Source organism: Oncorhynchus clarkii, chromosome 2 (genome assembly GCF_045791955.1).
Source record: "Oncorhynchus clarkii lewisi isolate Uvic-CL-2024 chromosome 2, UVic_Ocla_1.0, whole genome shotgun sequence".
Taxonomy (NCBI): Eukaryota; Metazoa; Chordata; class Actinopteri; order Salmoniformes; family Salmonidae; genus Oncorhynchus; species Oncorhynchus clarkii.
In genome coordinates, this window is record NC_092148.1 from 73,798,803 (window position 1) to 73,811,959 (window position 13,157).

The window sequence follows — 13,157 nt, forward strand, 5'->3', positions numbered from 1 at the left end:
GTCTCTAATCTTTCGTCGAAGACAAGTACTCTAATCAGTCTAATGGATTCTTTCAAGCCACTTTCTGGCCATTACCAACTTGTGTCCCTAAGCACTGTCAAAGACAAGCAGCCAGCCAACAAGACTCAGTGGAGCCCTGAGAGCAGTCCCCAGCAGTCCCCTCCACAGATGTTAGTCATAACTCTCCTACTCCTCCTAGTCTTCATTAGCATGCATCTCCTGCTCTAACAGCTCATTGGCTCCTGCTCCACACATATTCCTCTGACAATCTGCCCATGTCCCAGGGTTACACAATTGTTAATAAACAACACAGTTTGCTGTGTGCCTCGTTCCCCATCGGGTGTGTGTCTCCACACACCCACACACATACACACTCATCCCACACACACACACGGCTCACAGCTTCCATTACTGTTCTGAGGCGGCCCACATCAAAGCTGCAGACAGGCCAGTTCAGGTATTATGATAAAAGATGGGCTGGTTTGTTTCTCTCAGGTCACAGATGCTGTTGGAGGCACCATTAACTCTCCCACACTCATTCGTTAGAAGAAATGTTGTGTTGTTTTTGTGTTTTTTGTGAGTTGTCTGTCTGTTGTCTTACCTGGTGGTTTCTTGGAGGAGAAGGTCTTGACTCTTGTTTTAATGGCCAAAGTGTGTGTGTGTGTGTGTGCGTGTGCGTGTGCGTAGGTGTGTGTGTGTGAGAGAGAGAACAATTGCTCATCACATCTGGCAGTGTGACAGGCTCATAAGCCCGTTGTCTCCCCAATCAGACTGTGTTTGTCAGTATGACAGCCAGACACACAAGGCTTTGTTTCCCAACTGCATCATGTTTATAACACCTAGGGAGTGAGTGTTATTTACAATAACGGTTACATGGAGAAAATCTGATCTCTCTGAAATGAAAATGGATGGCCCTCCTTTCAGCAAAATATGTTTTACCTAAACCCTCCCTGAACACTTGAAAACAAACAAGTGACCCTCCCCTATACCCAAAATAATAATTAAAACAAAATGGATAGCAGTTTACCCTCACTTTTTGGACAGACCAGAGCCTTAGATATGCAGTTTTAGAAACTGTTCTTTGTCCTGTAAGCATTACATGGCAATGCAGGAATGTTTATAGCACACAGGGCTGTGGGCCAGAAGGTTGTGGATTCGCAGACAACCGTGGACAAGAGTCGGGGTGGAAAGATCTCCTATATAGTAAAAGCATTCAATTAATCTATCATCGTATTTGCAGGTCCGATGAAAAAATAGCCCTTATAAAAATGTCATGCAATTCTACTTAACTTTACATATTAGTGGAATCTTTTTTTATATCACACAAATTACCCCAAAATGATATGCTAAGAATGGACAACGAGATAGGAGAATGTGTTCATCTCATATTTCTCCAATGCCAAATCCGTGTGTATTGTTTGCAACAAAACTGTCCCTGTTTGCAAATAATTCAATCTAGGTCGTTAGGAATCTGAGCATGGTACTTTCAAAAGTTAGGCTTACCTTTCCACCCATGACAGAGTAGGCCTACCTTTCCACCCATGACAGAGTAGGCCTACCTTTCCACCCATGACAGAGTAGGCTTACCTTTCCACCCATGACAGAGTAGGCCTACCTTTCCACCCATGACAGAGTAGGCCTACCTATCCACCCATGACAGAGTAGGCCTACCTTTCCACCCATGACAGAGTAGGCCTACCTTTCCACCCATGACATAGTAGGCCTACCTATCCACCCATGACAGAGTAGGCCTACCTTTCCACCCATGACAGAGTAGGCCTACCTTTCCACCCATGACAGAGTAGGTTTACCAACACAGAAACATTTAAGCTTTAACTGCTGGCTACTCTTCTTCCGTGGCTTCACCCAATGAGAGAAAGTCACAAGTGATTCCCTAAAGCTGTCTGGGTTTAAACATCTTCTATTTTTGCAGAAAGTGAATAGCTTAATCAATTGATAGTGACAGAATTAGATTACTTTCCAAGCAAATTCAGCCTCTGAATGTCAAAGAAACGAAACAATGATATACCCATATGCATTGGAGTCACGTCTTTCCTGGGTATTTTGCAGCTTGTTTCTAGCATAAAGCATCGTGGACCAGCATTGTTATATGTCACTTTATATAATCGGATTTGTTCAATTTTAAGAAGGACTTTCAACAAGCACAGCACTTACACAAATTACTGATGATTGGCTGAGAGAAATTGATGATTGATGATTGGCTAAGAGAAATTTTCTTCAAAATCTGAAGCTAACAAGGGGTAGGCCTGAGCTTTTTGCCATTTTCTCCAATAAAAGGTAGGCGTATGGCATACCCTCTCAAACCACCATCAATTTGAGTCCTGGCTTTAACTTAACAGCCCTTCACTGAAGGCTTTTTAAAGAGTGCATGATGGGTGGTTGAATTGACCGAAAAATCTATGTATATAGCAGCCAATGACCTAATTTTGTCTGTCAAACAGGTAGGCCTACCTCTTATTTCTTAAATAGGAATAAATAGTCTCCACGACAAAGCCCTCTTGTTCTCAATGAAGTGTCGTGGAAATTTCCTGTATTTACCAAATCATGAGAGCAAACCACACACAAGTCAAAGTTATCATAAAGTCTATCTTTAATTATATGAGCTCCATCACAACCCTGTGACTCTCAGATCAATTCAGTGTCTATCAATGAATTCTCTGAGAGTCCTTACACATTGCAACTGAGATCCTTTATAGCAAAGACACACATAGCCAGACAGCATTGGCCATAAATTATAGTTCAGCTTTGTCTCCTAAACTATGTTCTTTTCTCGCTCTCAGAACCATAAAACAAATCCTCATATCAACAGGCATATATCAAATCCACCCCTCCTTGACAAGATCACAGAGACACATTGGCTGGCACACAGACATTGTGGAGCCAAGAGATACACGCTTGACCTCTCCCTTCTCTGCGGCCCAAGTAACTTAGTCCTGACAGAGAACAGATGACTGCAACCCGGCCACAGAATTATACAAAAATAAACATTCTGATGAGAAGTAACTCACAAACATAATGAATATAAAACATCTTACCTATGTTACCAACTAATTCTGATTATTCCCCAACAGAAGTCTAACTAAAATGAAGACGGTTTAAATGAATTATGCCTACTCGCATTTGCCTACTTTCAGCACCATGAGCTGTCCATTTCCGATTGATTGTGCCGTGGCTGCTGCTTCAAGTTTCAGCACCACAATGTAAGTTACTCGAATCTGGCTAATTGTGAGGTCAATAACTGTGATAAATACATCATGTGCAAGAATTATATTATTTTTAATAAAAATCTATGATATGGTCCCCCCTTTTCTGCTATAACAGCCTCCACTCTTCTGGGAAGGCTTTCCACTAGATGTTGCTGCGGGGACATGCTTCCATTCAGCCACAAGAGCATTATTGAGGTTGGGCACTGATGTTGGGCCATAAGGCCTGGCTCGCAGTCGGTGTTCCAATTCATTCCAAAGGTGTTCGATGGGGTTGAGGTCAGGAATATGTGCTCGCCAGTCAAGTTCTTCCACAAACCATTTCTGTATGGACCTCACTTTGTGCACGGGACCTCACTTTGTGCACAGGGGCATTGTCATTATGAAACAGGAAAGAGCCTTCTGCAAACTGTTGCCAAGAATCGTTAAGATTTCCCTTCAATGGAACTAAGGGGCCTAGCACAAACTATGAAAAACAGCCCCAGACCATCATTCCTCCACCACCAAACTTTACGGTTGGCACTATGCATTGGGGCAGGTATCATTCTCCTGCTATCTGCCAAACCCAGATTTGTCCGTCGGACTGCCAGATGGTGAAGCGTGATTCATCACTCCAGAGAACGTGTTTCCACTGCTCCAGAGTCCAATGGCGGCGAGCTTTACACCACTCCAGCCTACGATTGTCGGGGATCTTAGGCTTCTGTGAGGCTGCTCGGTCATGGAAACCCATTTTATGAAGCTCCAGACGAACAGTTATTGTGCTGAATTTGCTTCCAGAGGTAGTTTGAAACCCGGTAGTGAGTGTTGAAACCAAGGACAGATGATTTTTACGCGCTATGTGCTTCAGCACTCGGTGGTCCTGTTCTGTGAGCTTGTGTGGCCTACCACTTTGTGGCTGAGCCATTGTTGCTCGTAGACATTTCCACTTCACAAACAGCACTTACAATTGACAGCTCTAGCAGGGCAGAAATTTGACCGAACTGACTTGTTGGAAAGGTGGCGGTGACACGTTGAAAGTCACTGAGCTCTTCAGTAAAGCCATTCTACTGCCAATGTTTGTCTATGGAGATTGCATGGCCGTGTGCTCGATTTTATACATGTGTCAGCAATGGGTGTGGCTGAAATAGCTGAATCCATTCATTTGAAGGGTGTCCACATACATTTGTATATATAGTGTTTCAAAGTTGGCCTCCTGTCCTCTTTCTCATCTAAATGCTCTCATTCTCAAACTGAACAGAACATAGCCTATAGGCTAGTCTGTGCTTAAGATTTTGGAATAGGCCTAATCAAAAATAATTTTCAGGAAAAAACCTTTGACTCTCCTCCTCAACTGCCATCGTAGCCCTACACAGCACAGCAAAACATTTTTGATCAGCAAGAGCAGAGGAGACTGGGGCTCAGGGTTGGCATATCCATTGCAGTGTGTAATGCAGCCTAGTTTTATTTACACCATCCCAGCAGCTATTTTAGAAATATGACTTTGCTCTGTGCTTCCCTGAGCAGGCACTTCGTAGGCTATAGTCAAAAGGCTATGGATAATATTTTAGAGACCACATTAAATAGCCTATAGGCGCAATTGATATTGCGTGCCCAGCGGAGAATCAGAGATGATGGGCGGCATCAGGCACACATCGATATATAGCCTAATAAACAACTAATTCTAAAACACTGATAAATATTGACATTTCATCCATTACAAATTACATGACCCTCCCCTGGATTAGATTTAAAAAATACTAAACTCTCTCCTTGTCTGAAATTGAAAAATCCTAACCCTCCCACATTTTCCTCCAGGTAACCGTTCTGTACATTTTGATCTGTTCCCTGCTACTTCTCCTCTCATGCTGTCTCTCTCTGTCACCTTCGCCTTTTTTCCCCTTTCTGCCTCACCCTGCCTGTATTATTTAGTTTATTTCCCCTCTGACTTCACCCCCCACTCTTTCTATCTCTCCTTGTGTGTGTGTGTGTGTGTGTGTGTGTGTGTGTGTGTGTGTGTGTGTGTGTGTGTGTGTGTGTGTGTGTGTGTGTGTGTGTGTGTGTGTGTGTGTGTGTGTGTGTGTGTGTGTGTGTGTGTGTGTGTGTGTGTGTGTGTGTGTGTGTATGCATGTGTGTGTGTGTGTATGCATGTGTGTGTTCAGGTGTGCGTATGCTGGACGGGGAGGTGACAGACATGGTGGAGGCCCACTCCCTCAGCCTGAACTCACAGCACATCCACATCTACAGCGCCAGCTGGGGCCCAGAGGATGATGGGAAGACGGTAGACGGCCCCGCCAAGCTAGCCAAGGAGGCCTTTCTCCGAGGAGTAACTGAGGTCAGTCATCGCTGGAGCAAACATGGTTCATGATACATACCTACCAGATGTTGTTTCAAAGAAACACACATAGAAAGGATAGGATCAACTGTATTGTCCCAGAGTGGAAACTAGTCTTGGACTCACCATACTACTGTATCAAATTCTACGTTATACACACATACTCACAAATTATCTTAGAAGATGATTAGGTTTTCCATTATGATATCCAGTATAAATTATTTCTAAAGTAAAACTCTGACAAGTGATGCAACCGCCATACTTGATCTAGAGCGTGTTCGGGCCTGGAGCACCAGCAGGAATTACTGTCATGTCACGCCAGAACTGTAACTATTCACCACTGTCTTATTTGATGGGTTTACTGAGAGTATGTTATTGGCTTAGCAGAGAGCACGCTGTAGACCTGACATGATAGTTACACCTGGTACTTCAGGCCAGAACACCCAATACAATATCCATGTCATACACATCATACACATCTCGTAGAACCACATACAATCCCCTCGCCTAGTTTCTTCCCCTGCCCTCTGAGTCCGAGCAGGCCCATTGGGTTTGATGGAGTGAGCCCCAGATGGATTGGACAAATCATCTGAGGTTAACGAGACCATTCCTCATGTGTCAGCATGGGACATTAACAGAAACCCATTAATACAATGGTGGAATGACAAATGGGAGAGAAGAAATAGGAGAGAAATTGCTGACGTAGGGTCAGATTTAGACAGGAGGGGAATAGAGCAGGGGTTCTCAAAGTTGGGTCCGTGGCCAGATATCAAAATATATATAACAAATCTTTAATGAATATTACTAACAGATTAAACACATTTTGTCCAAGGGATCTGTTGAATAAGTTTAGAGGTTGTAAAATAATACAATGTAATATTATTATTCTACAATTTCTGTTCTTAACTCTGGGCAACATGAGTCTGAGATGCTCACAGGCATATTGGTATTCACTGTAGTCTACCAATTACAAATAGTTCAACTCGATACTTCTTGTATTTCCCATTTTTTTAATGCACTGTAATTTAAGCTTTAAAACGGCAATTTTTTAAAGTTGTAACATAAAAAAAATCGCTCTGCCCCTTGACAAAATGTGTGGAATTGCAGGAAATTAGCTTGAAGACAGCAAAATGTTCCTTCCAGGGCCTGAGACTTGGTTCGTCCGGCCATGCACTTGCCAAAGTTATAGTAGAACTCCTTGTATGCTATTTTTTATCTCACTCAAGCTGTGTTCTGATTATGAGGGGGTCCCTGATGAATTTTCTATCACAAAAAGGGTCCCCGGTCCCAAAAGGTTTGAGAAACCCTGGAATAGCGAATAGCCATCTTTGTAAAAATGTGGGAGAGGGAGTTTTAATGGAAGTTTTTAATATGGTTTTAATATGATTCATATAGTAAAATCTCATATCTAACACTAGTTTAATGGCAGGTTGATGCTTATTGTTATGAGTCTTAGATAGGCCAGCTGCAAAGCCATACTTTGCTATATTGTAAAAATTCATGAAAAAAAGTGTACTTTTTGTTGCTAATTTGAAGTTATGGTTAGACATTAGGGTTAGCAGTGTGGTTAAGGTCAGGGTTAAGTTTAAAATCCGGTTTTGAATTCATGGTTGTACCAGCTAGTGACCACTCTGCAGAGCTGCCTCCAGTACAATTTGATGAAAAATGCTAACCTGCAGGATTATAGAGCAATGGAAAGAAAATAAATGCCTGCAGCAAAACAGGACATTACCGGTTTTACTGAAAAAATTCCCGGAAACATTAGGAATACCTGTTGATTTAGTCCTTAAGAAAACAAGCAATGCATCAGTGGTGAGAATAAAATAGGGATTGTGAGGGCTGTTGGCCTTTTAAATGCCCATCCAGCGGTGAGCAGGAGAGTCCCACTAAGTCATGCTGGGGCAAACCCTCCACAGAGGACAGGGATTAGGAAATAACATTCTCACAGCACTACTTAAATCCATAAAGACTGTGGCTAAGTTCCCTAAGCAGTGTTGTGTGTGTGTGCATGTGCTTGTGTGAGATATGATTTGTTTTGTTCATGTCGCTGGCACTCCCACGCCCCCCCTCCACTGCTTCTCATCTCAGTCTCAGCTGGAGTTGAGGCACAATGCAGTGTGAGGTAGAGTGTGTGCCTATTTATCCCCTCTATCCCTCCCTTCATCTCGCTCTCTCCCCTGCTCTTTTATGCAACCTCTTTCACATTTTCAATCAATCCCTCTATTTCTTCATTCTGTCCAACTGTGCCACTCTGCTCATATCCTTTTCATTATTGAATGTTGTCTTTCTCCACCTCGTTTTCTCTCTCTCCCTAGCTCCTTTCTCTCTCCCTCTCCCTCCAAATGATATCTTCTCCTCAGTATACCTCCTCTCCTATTTGGTTATGAAAAGAAAAAAAGCTTCAAAGTATATCTTTATTGAGATATGCTTACCGCCTGTTGTGATGGAAAGGCCCAATTAATCTGTTTCATTTAGTTGTGACTAATGGCATCTTCATGGAGATGAAAGATGGAGAGGAGGTGGATATAAGTGTATTCAGTAGATAATATTATACTGTATCATGATGCCGCTCCTCCCAGTACAATGATGCCCTAATTTATCTGTCTAACAAATCACAAATCACAGTCAACTAACTGTGTACAGTAAATAGCCTGCCATTGTTTATGAATTACAGTGCATTCGGAAAGTATTCAAACCCCTAGACCTTTTCCATATTTTATTACATTTCAGCCTTATTCTAAAATTGATTAAATTACACACAATATCCCATAATGACAAATCAAACAGGTTTTTAGAAATGTTTGCAAATTTATTACAAAATAAAAAACAAATTTACCTTAGGTAGAGCTTTGGATTAGTAACCGAAAAGTTGCAAGATCAAATCTCCGAGCTGACAAGGTAAAAATCTGTCGTTCTGCCCCTGAACAAGGCAGTTAACCCACTGTTCCTAGGCTGTCATTGAAAATAAGAATTTGTTCTTAACTGACTCGCCTAGTAAAATAAGTACAACTTACATATGTATTCATACGCAAAAACCAAGCCATGTGGTTGAAGGAATTGTCTGTAGAGCTCCGAGACAGGATTGTGTCGAGACACAGATCTGGGGATGGGTACTAAAACATTTCTTCAGCATTGAAGGTACCCAAAAACACAGTGGAACCACTAAGACTCTTCCTAGAACTGGCTGTCCGGCCAAACTGAGCAAACGCGGGAGAAGGGCCTTTGTCAGGGAGGTGACCATGGTCACTCTGACAGAGCTCCAGAGTTCCTCTGTGGAGATGGGAGTACCTTCCAGAAGGACAACCATCTCTGCAGCACTCCACCAATCAGTCCACTCCTCAGTGAAAGGCACATGACAAGCGTCACGTCTGAAGGAAACCTGACACCATCCCTACGGTGAAGCATCGTGGTGGCAGCATCATGATGTGGGGATATTTTTCAGTGACAGGGACTGTGAGACTAGTCAGGATCAAGGGAAAGATGAATGGAGCAAAGTACAGAGAGATCTTTGATGAAAACCTGTTCCAGAGCGCTCAGAACCTCAGACTGGGGGCGAAGGTTCACCTTCCAAAAGGACATCAACCCTAAGCACACAAGACAACGCAGGAGTGGCTTCGGGACAAGTCTCTGAATATCCTTGAGGCAGCCAGAGCCAGGACTTGAACCAGATCCAAAATCTCTGGAGAGACCTGAAAATAGCTGTGCAGCGAAGCTCCCCATCCAACCTGAAAGAGCTTGAGAGGATCTGCAGAGAAGAATGGGAGAAACTCCCCAAATACAGGTGTGCCAAGTAGCGTCATACCCAAGAAGACTCGAGGCTGTAATCACTGCCAAAGGTACTTCAACAAAGTACTGAGTAAAGGATCTGAATACTTATGTAAATGTGATATTTCAGTTTTACATTTTTTTATACATTTGCAAAAAAAAAATATATTTTTTTTTTGCTTTGTCGTTATGTAGTATTGTGTGTAGATTGATGGGGGGGGGGACAATTTAATACATTTTAGAGTAGTGCTGTAATGTAACAAAATGTAGAAAAAGTCAAGGGGTCTTAATACTTTCCGAATGCACTGTATGCCAGCAGCAGTACAGTGTTTGTCAGTAGAAATACAATAACATACAGTATCATAGGAAAGGAAGGGATGTCAAGGCTTTTACAGAATGGGGGAAAACATCCTTGTCTGGTGCAATATTTCATACTATCAGTCTCTCAACTGGAAACTCACACAAATGCATCCACGCATGCACACACACACACACAAAAACTCTCTATCCATCTCTCCACATACACACACTGGAACGTGTGGGTGTGCTATCTATGCCTATGTGTACTGTATGTTTGTCTAAATATGTGTATGTGTGTTATCTGTGCTTGTGTGTGTTCTAGATGCCTGTGTGTTATCCTTACCTATATGTGTACATTTCCAGGGCCGAGGCAGGCTGGGCTCCATCTTTGTGTGGGCATCAGGGAATGGTGGTCGTGAGAAGGACAGCTGTAACTGTGACGGCTACACCAACAGCATCTACACACTATCCATCAGCAGCACCACCCAGTACGGCATGGTACCCTGGTACAGCGAGGCCTGCTCCTCCACCCTCGCCACCACCTTCAGCTCTGGGAACCCCAACGAGAAACAGATAGTGAGTAGTAATAATAATAATAATACAAATAATAATAATAATAATTTGGTGGGTGCTTATATTCGTCCATTGGAAATGTGTTTTTTGCATATCCAAACTCCCCCTGAGACACCCTATTAAGCACACACACACACATACCTACATTCACCCTCACCATGTTCTTCAGCTTTGGCAGCCACAACAAGAAACAGATAGTAAGTACCACTGATACACACATACATACACACTCCCACCTTCACACCTACACTCGCCACATATTTTCAGCTCCGGAAACCCCAATGAGAAACAGATTGTGAGGCATCATTAGCAATCCCTCGAGGTCCAGGAGGATCTCTTCATCACACACAATAAAGCACAAAAGCACAACATAAAACAGTCTCCTAATAATTTGGAATAATGATCCACCCACACACCCACAGTAACGGCAACCTTAACCAGAAACTTTTAGCATGTACCTCTGATACACAAACACATACACACATATACACATGAGGAAACCTCATAGAAACAGATTGACACTGGCACAAAAACACACTCATACCTACAGCAGAGTAAACCTCCACGTGAAACAGACATTGATTCATACCAAACTAATGGCCTAAACTCACCGAAGGCGAGCATGTGTATTATTTATTTTGGAATAAATTGTTTTGAATTATAATGACCCAACCGAGGCAGGGCGGGTCCGCTTTGATGCCTCGCTCAATTAGAGCGTGTCTCTATTTTTGCGTTTTATCTCTGCCACTGTAGTCACACAAAACAATAGAAATCATGTTATCATTCACTTTCTTTCAAGCTCATTTGAATTGGAAGAGGTAGTTAAGGGTTGAGGCTTTAGCATACATGCTAAGTTAGACCAATTCATCCACATACACATGTTTAGTCGATGTTATTGCGGGTGTAACGAAATGCTTATGGAAACACAACATCACTATCAGCAAAGATGATTGGTGATATGGACTATCCTGTTAGCATACAGTCAATGCTCTGCCTGTCCCGTCCTTTCCACCCGCCTCGCTCTGCTTGCTCCGCCCACCCGCTTCTGGTCAGTTTTTAGCTTAATAGTGACTAATATCCCTCCTAGGACGACACTCCATTTAGTATAATATGTAGGGTTACGTAAAACAAACTTAAGCTAAAGGCAAAAAAAAAAGTAGGGTGGTTGGGAGGGTGTATAAAGAGAATGTCTAGCAACCATGGTTGCTCGGAGTGGACAGATTGGTGTATAAAGCGAACATCTAGCAACCCAAAGGTTGCAAGTTCGAATCTCATCATGCATAACTTTAGCATTACTACTTTTTAGGTACTTTTTCATGTTTCTATTTTTTTATTTATTATTTATTAGCCTATTCATTCGGAGAACACATATCTTTTTTGTTTTTTACAGCTTTTCTGCTACATATACATGCATTTTACATACATGATACTTTTATATATAGCAATCACATAACAATAATACATTACCGAACATCAGCTCTTTAATGCCACCCCTCAGCCACACTCAGCCCATCCCACCTATCACCATAGACCTCAGCTCTTTAATCCCGCCCCTCAGCCACACTCAGCCCATCCCACCTATCACCATAGACCTCAGCTCTTTAATCCCGCCCCTCAGCCACACTCAGCCCATCCCACCTATCACCATAGACCTCAGCTCTTTAATCCCGCCCCTCAGCCACGCTCAGCCCATCCCACCTATCACCATAGACCTCAGATCTTTAATCCCGCCCCTCAGCCACACTCAGCCCATCCCACCTATCACCATAGACCTCAGCTCTTTAATCCCGCCCCTCAGCCACACTCAGCCCATCCCACCTATCACCATAGACCACCCTCCATTGGTTTCGTGTGCCATATATTTTTCAATTGTGCTGTGATGTTTTACATACATTTTGAACCTTTCTAATCGTATAGTATCCACAAATTGTGAACTAAAGATGAAAACCTTTCCTACAAGTATTATTATATAAAATCACCCAACACTGCTATTTGTAAAGTTAATTTTAAGTGGATGTTGTGATTTGTTAACTATTCCTGAACTTGTGACCAGAAACAAGCTACATAGGGGCAATACCAGAATAAATGATCTAGTGATTCTGTCTCTTCGCAGCAAAATCTACAGAGATGAGATTGTTGTATGCCCCATAAAAATAGCATCCTGTTGGTGGCAAGAATGTTGTATAATAATTTAAATTGAAAAACTCAAGTGTCGAATCAAGTGTTGCTTTTTTGTTTCAGTTCATAAAACCATGTGCCATGGAATCGGTACATCAAAAATCTCTTCCCATTTATTTTGCCACCTGTATGGCTGTCAAAAAATGTTGTCCTCAAATTAAACTGGTATATTTTTATATGCCAATTATTTTCATACAATTTGTATCTATAATATATGGCAGACCAACAAGTTCCCTACCTTATTCAACTTGCATCCTTCATTTTTGTGGTAATGCTGCAATCAATTGGTTCTAAGTCTGGATTGAGCAGACATTCCCATATATTTTCGATAGCTGCCTATGTGACATAACGCCATCGTTTCTATTCATAATATCATTAATAAATATAATACAATTGTCACACACAAAAATCCATAAAGAATGTTTTATTATTAATCACTATACTGTATTTGAGTTTAACCATAATATTTGTTGTAATATTTGTTCTATCTTTTTCTGGAGGATAAAACTGAAATTTTAACCAGCTTTGTATGGCTTGTTTAAGAAAGGGCGATACTTTAAACAAAATGTCATTTTCAATCAGTCAGAAATGAGAAGTTGTAATCTGTATAAAGGCAAAAAGGCCAGTTTTGAACAAAGTATGAGCCTTTCTTAATAATCCACTGGAGAACCATTTTGGGTTTAAGTATAACGTATGTATGAGGGAAGCTTTTATTGAGTGAGATGTTTACATTTTTTTATTTAATATTTTTTTTCCCCCAAACTGGTATTCATTATATGAATAGGCACATTTAATTTTGTCTGTCT

The 13,157-nt window shown here is 41.8% G+C and overlaps 1 protein-coding gene across 2 annotated transcripts in view; it reads left to right on the plus strand.

Annotated features, from left to right (window-relative positions):
* Nucleotides 1-13,157, plus strand: part of LOC139373513 (furin (paired basic amino acid cleaving enzyme) b) — a 191,034-nt gene that overhangs the window by 156,484 nt on the left and 21,393 nt on the right. For both annotated transcript variants that reach the window (XM_071114111.1, XM_071114120.1), the window contains exons 8-9: nt 5,363-5,535; nt 9,964-10,176. In XM_071114111.1, the coding sequence (XP_070970212.1) occupies nt 5,363-5,535; nt 9,964-10,176 (386 nt within the window). The remainder of the gene's footprint in view (nt 1-5,362; nt 5,536-9,963; nt 10,177-13,157) is intronic.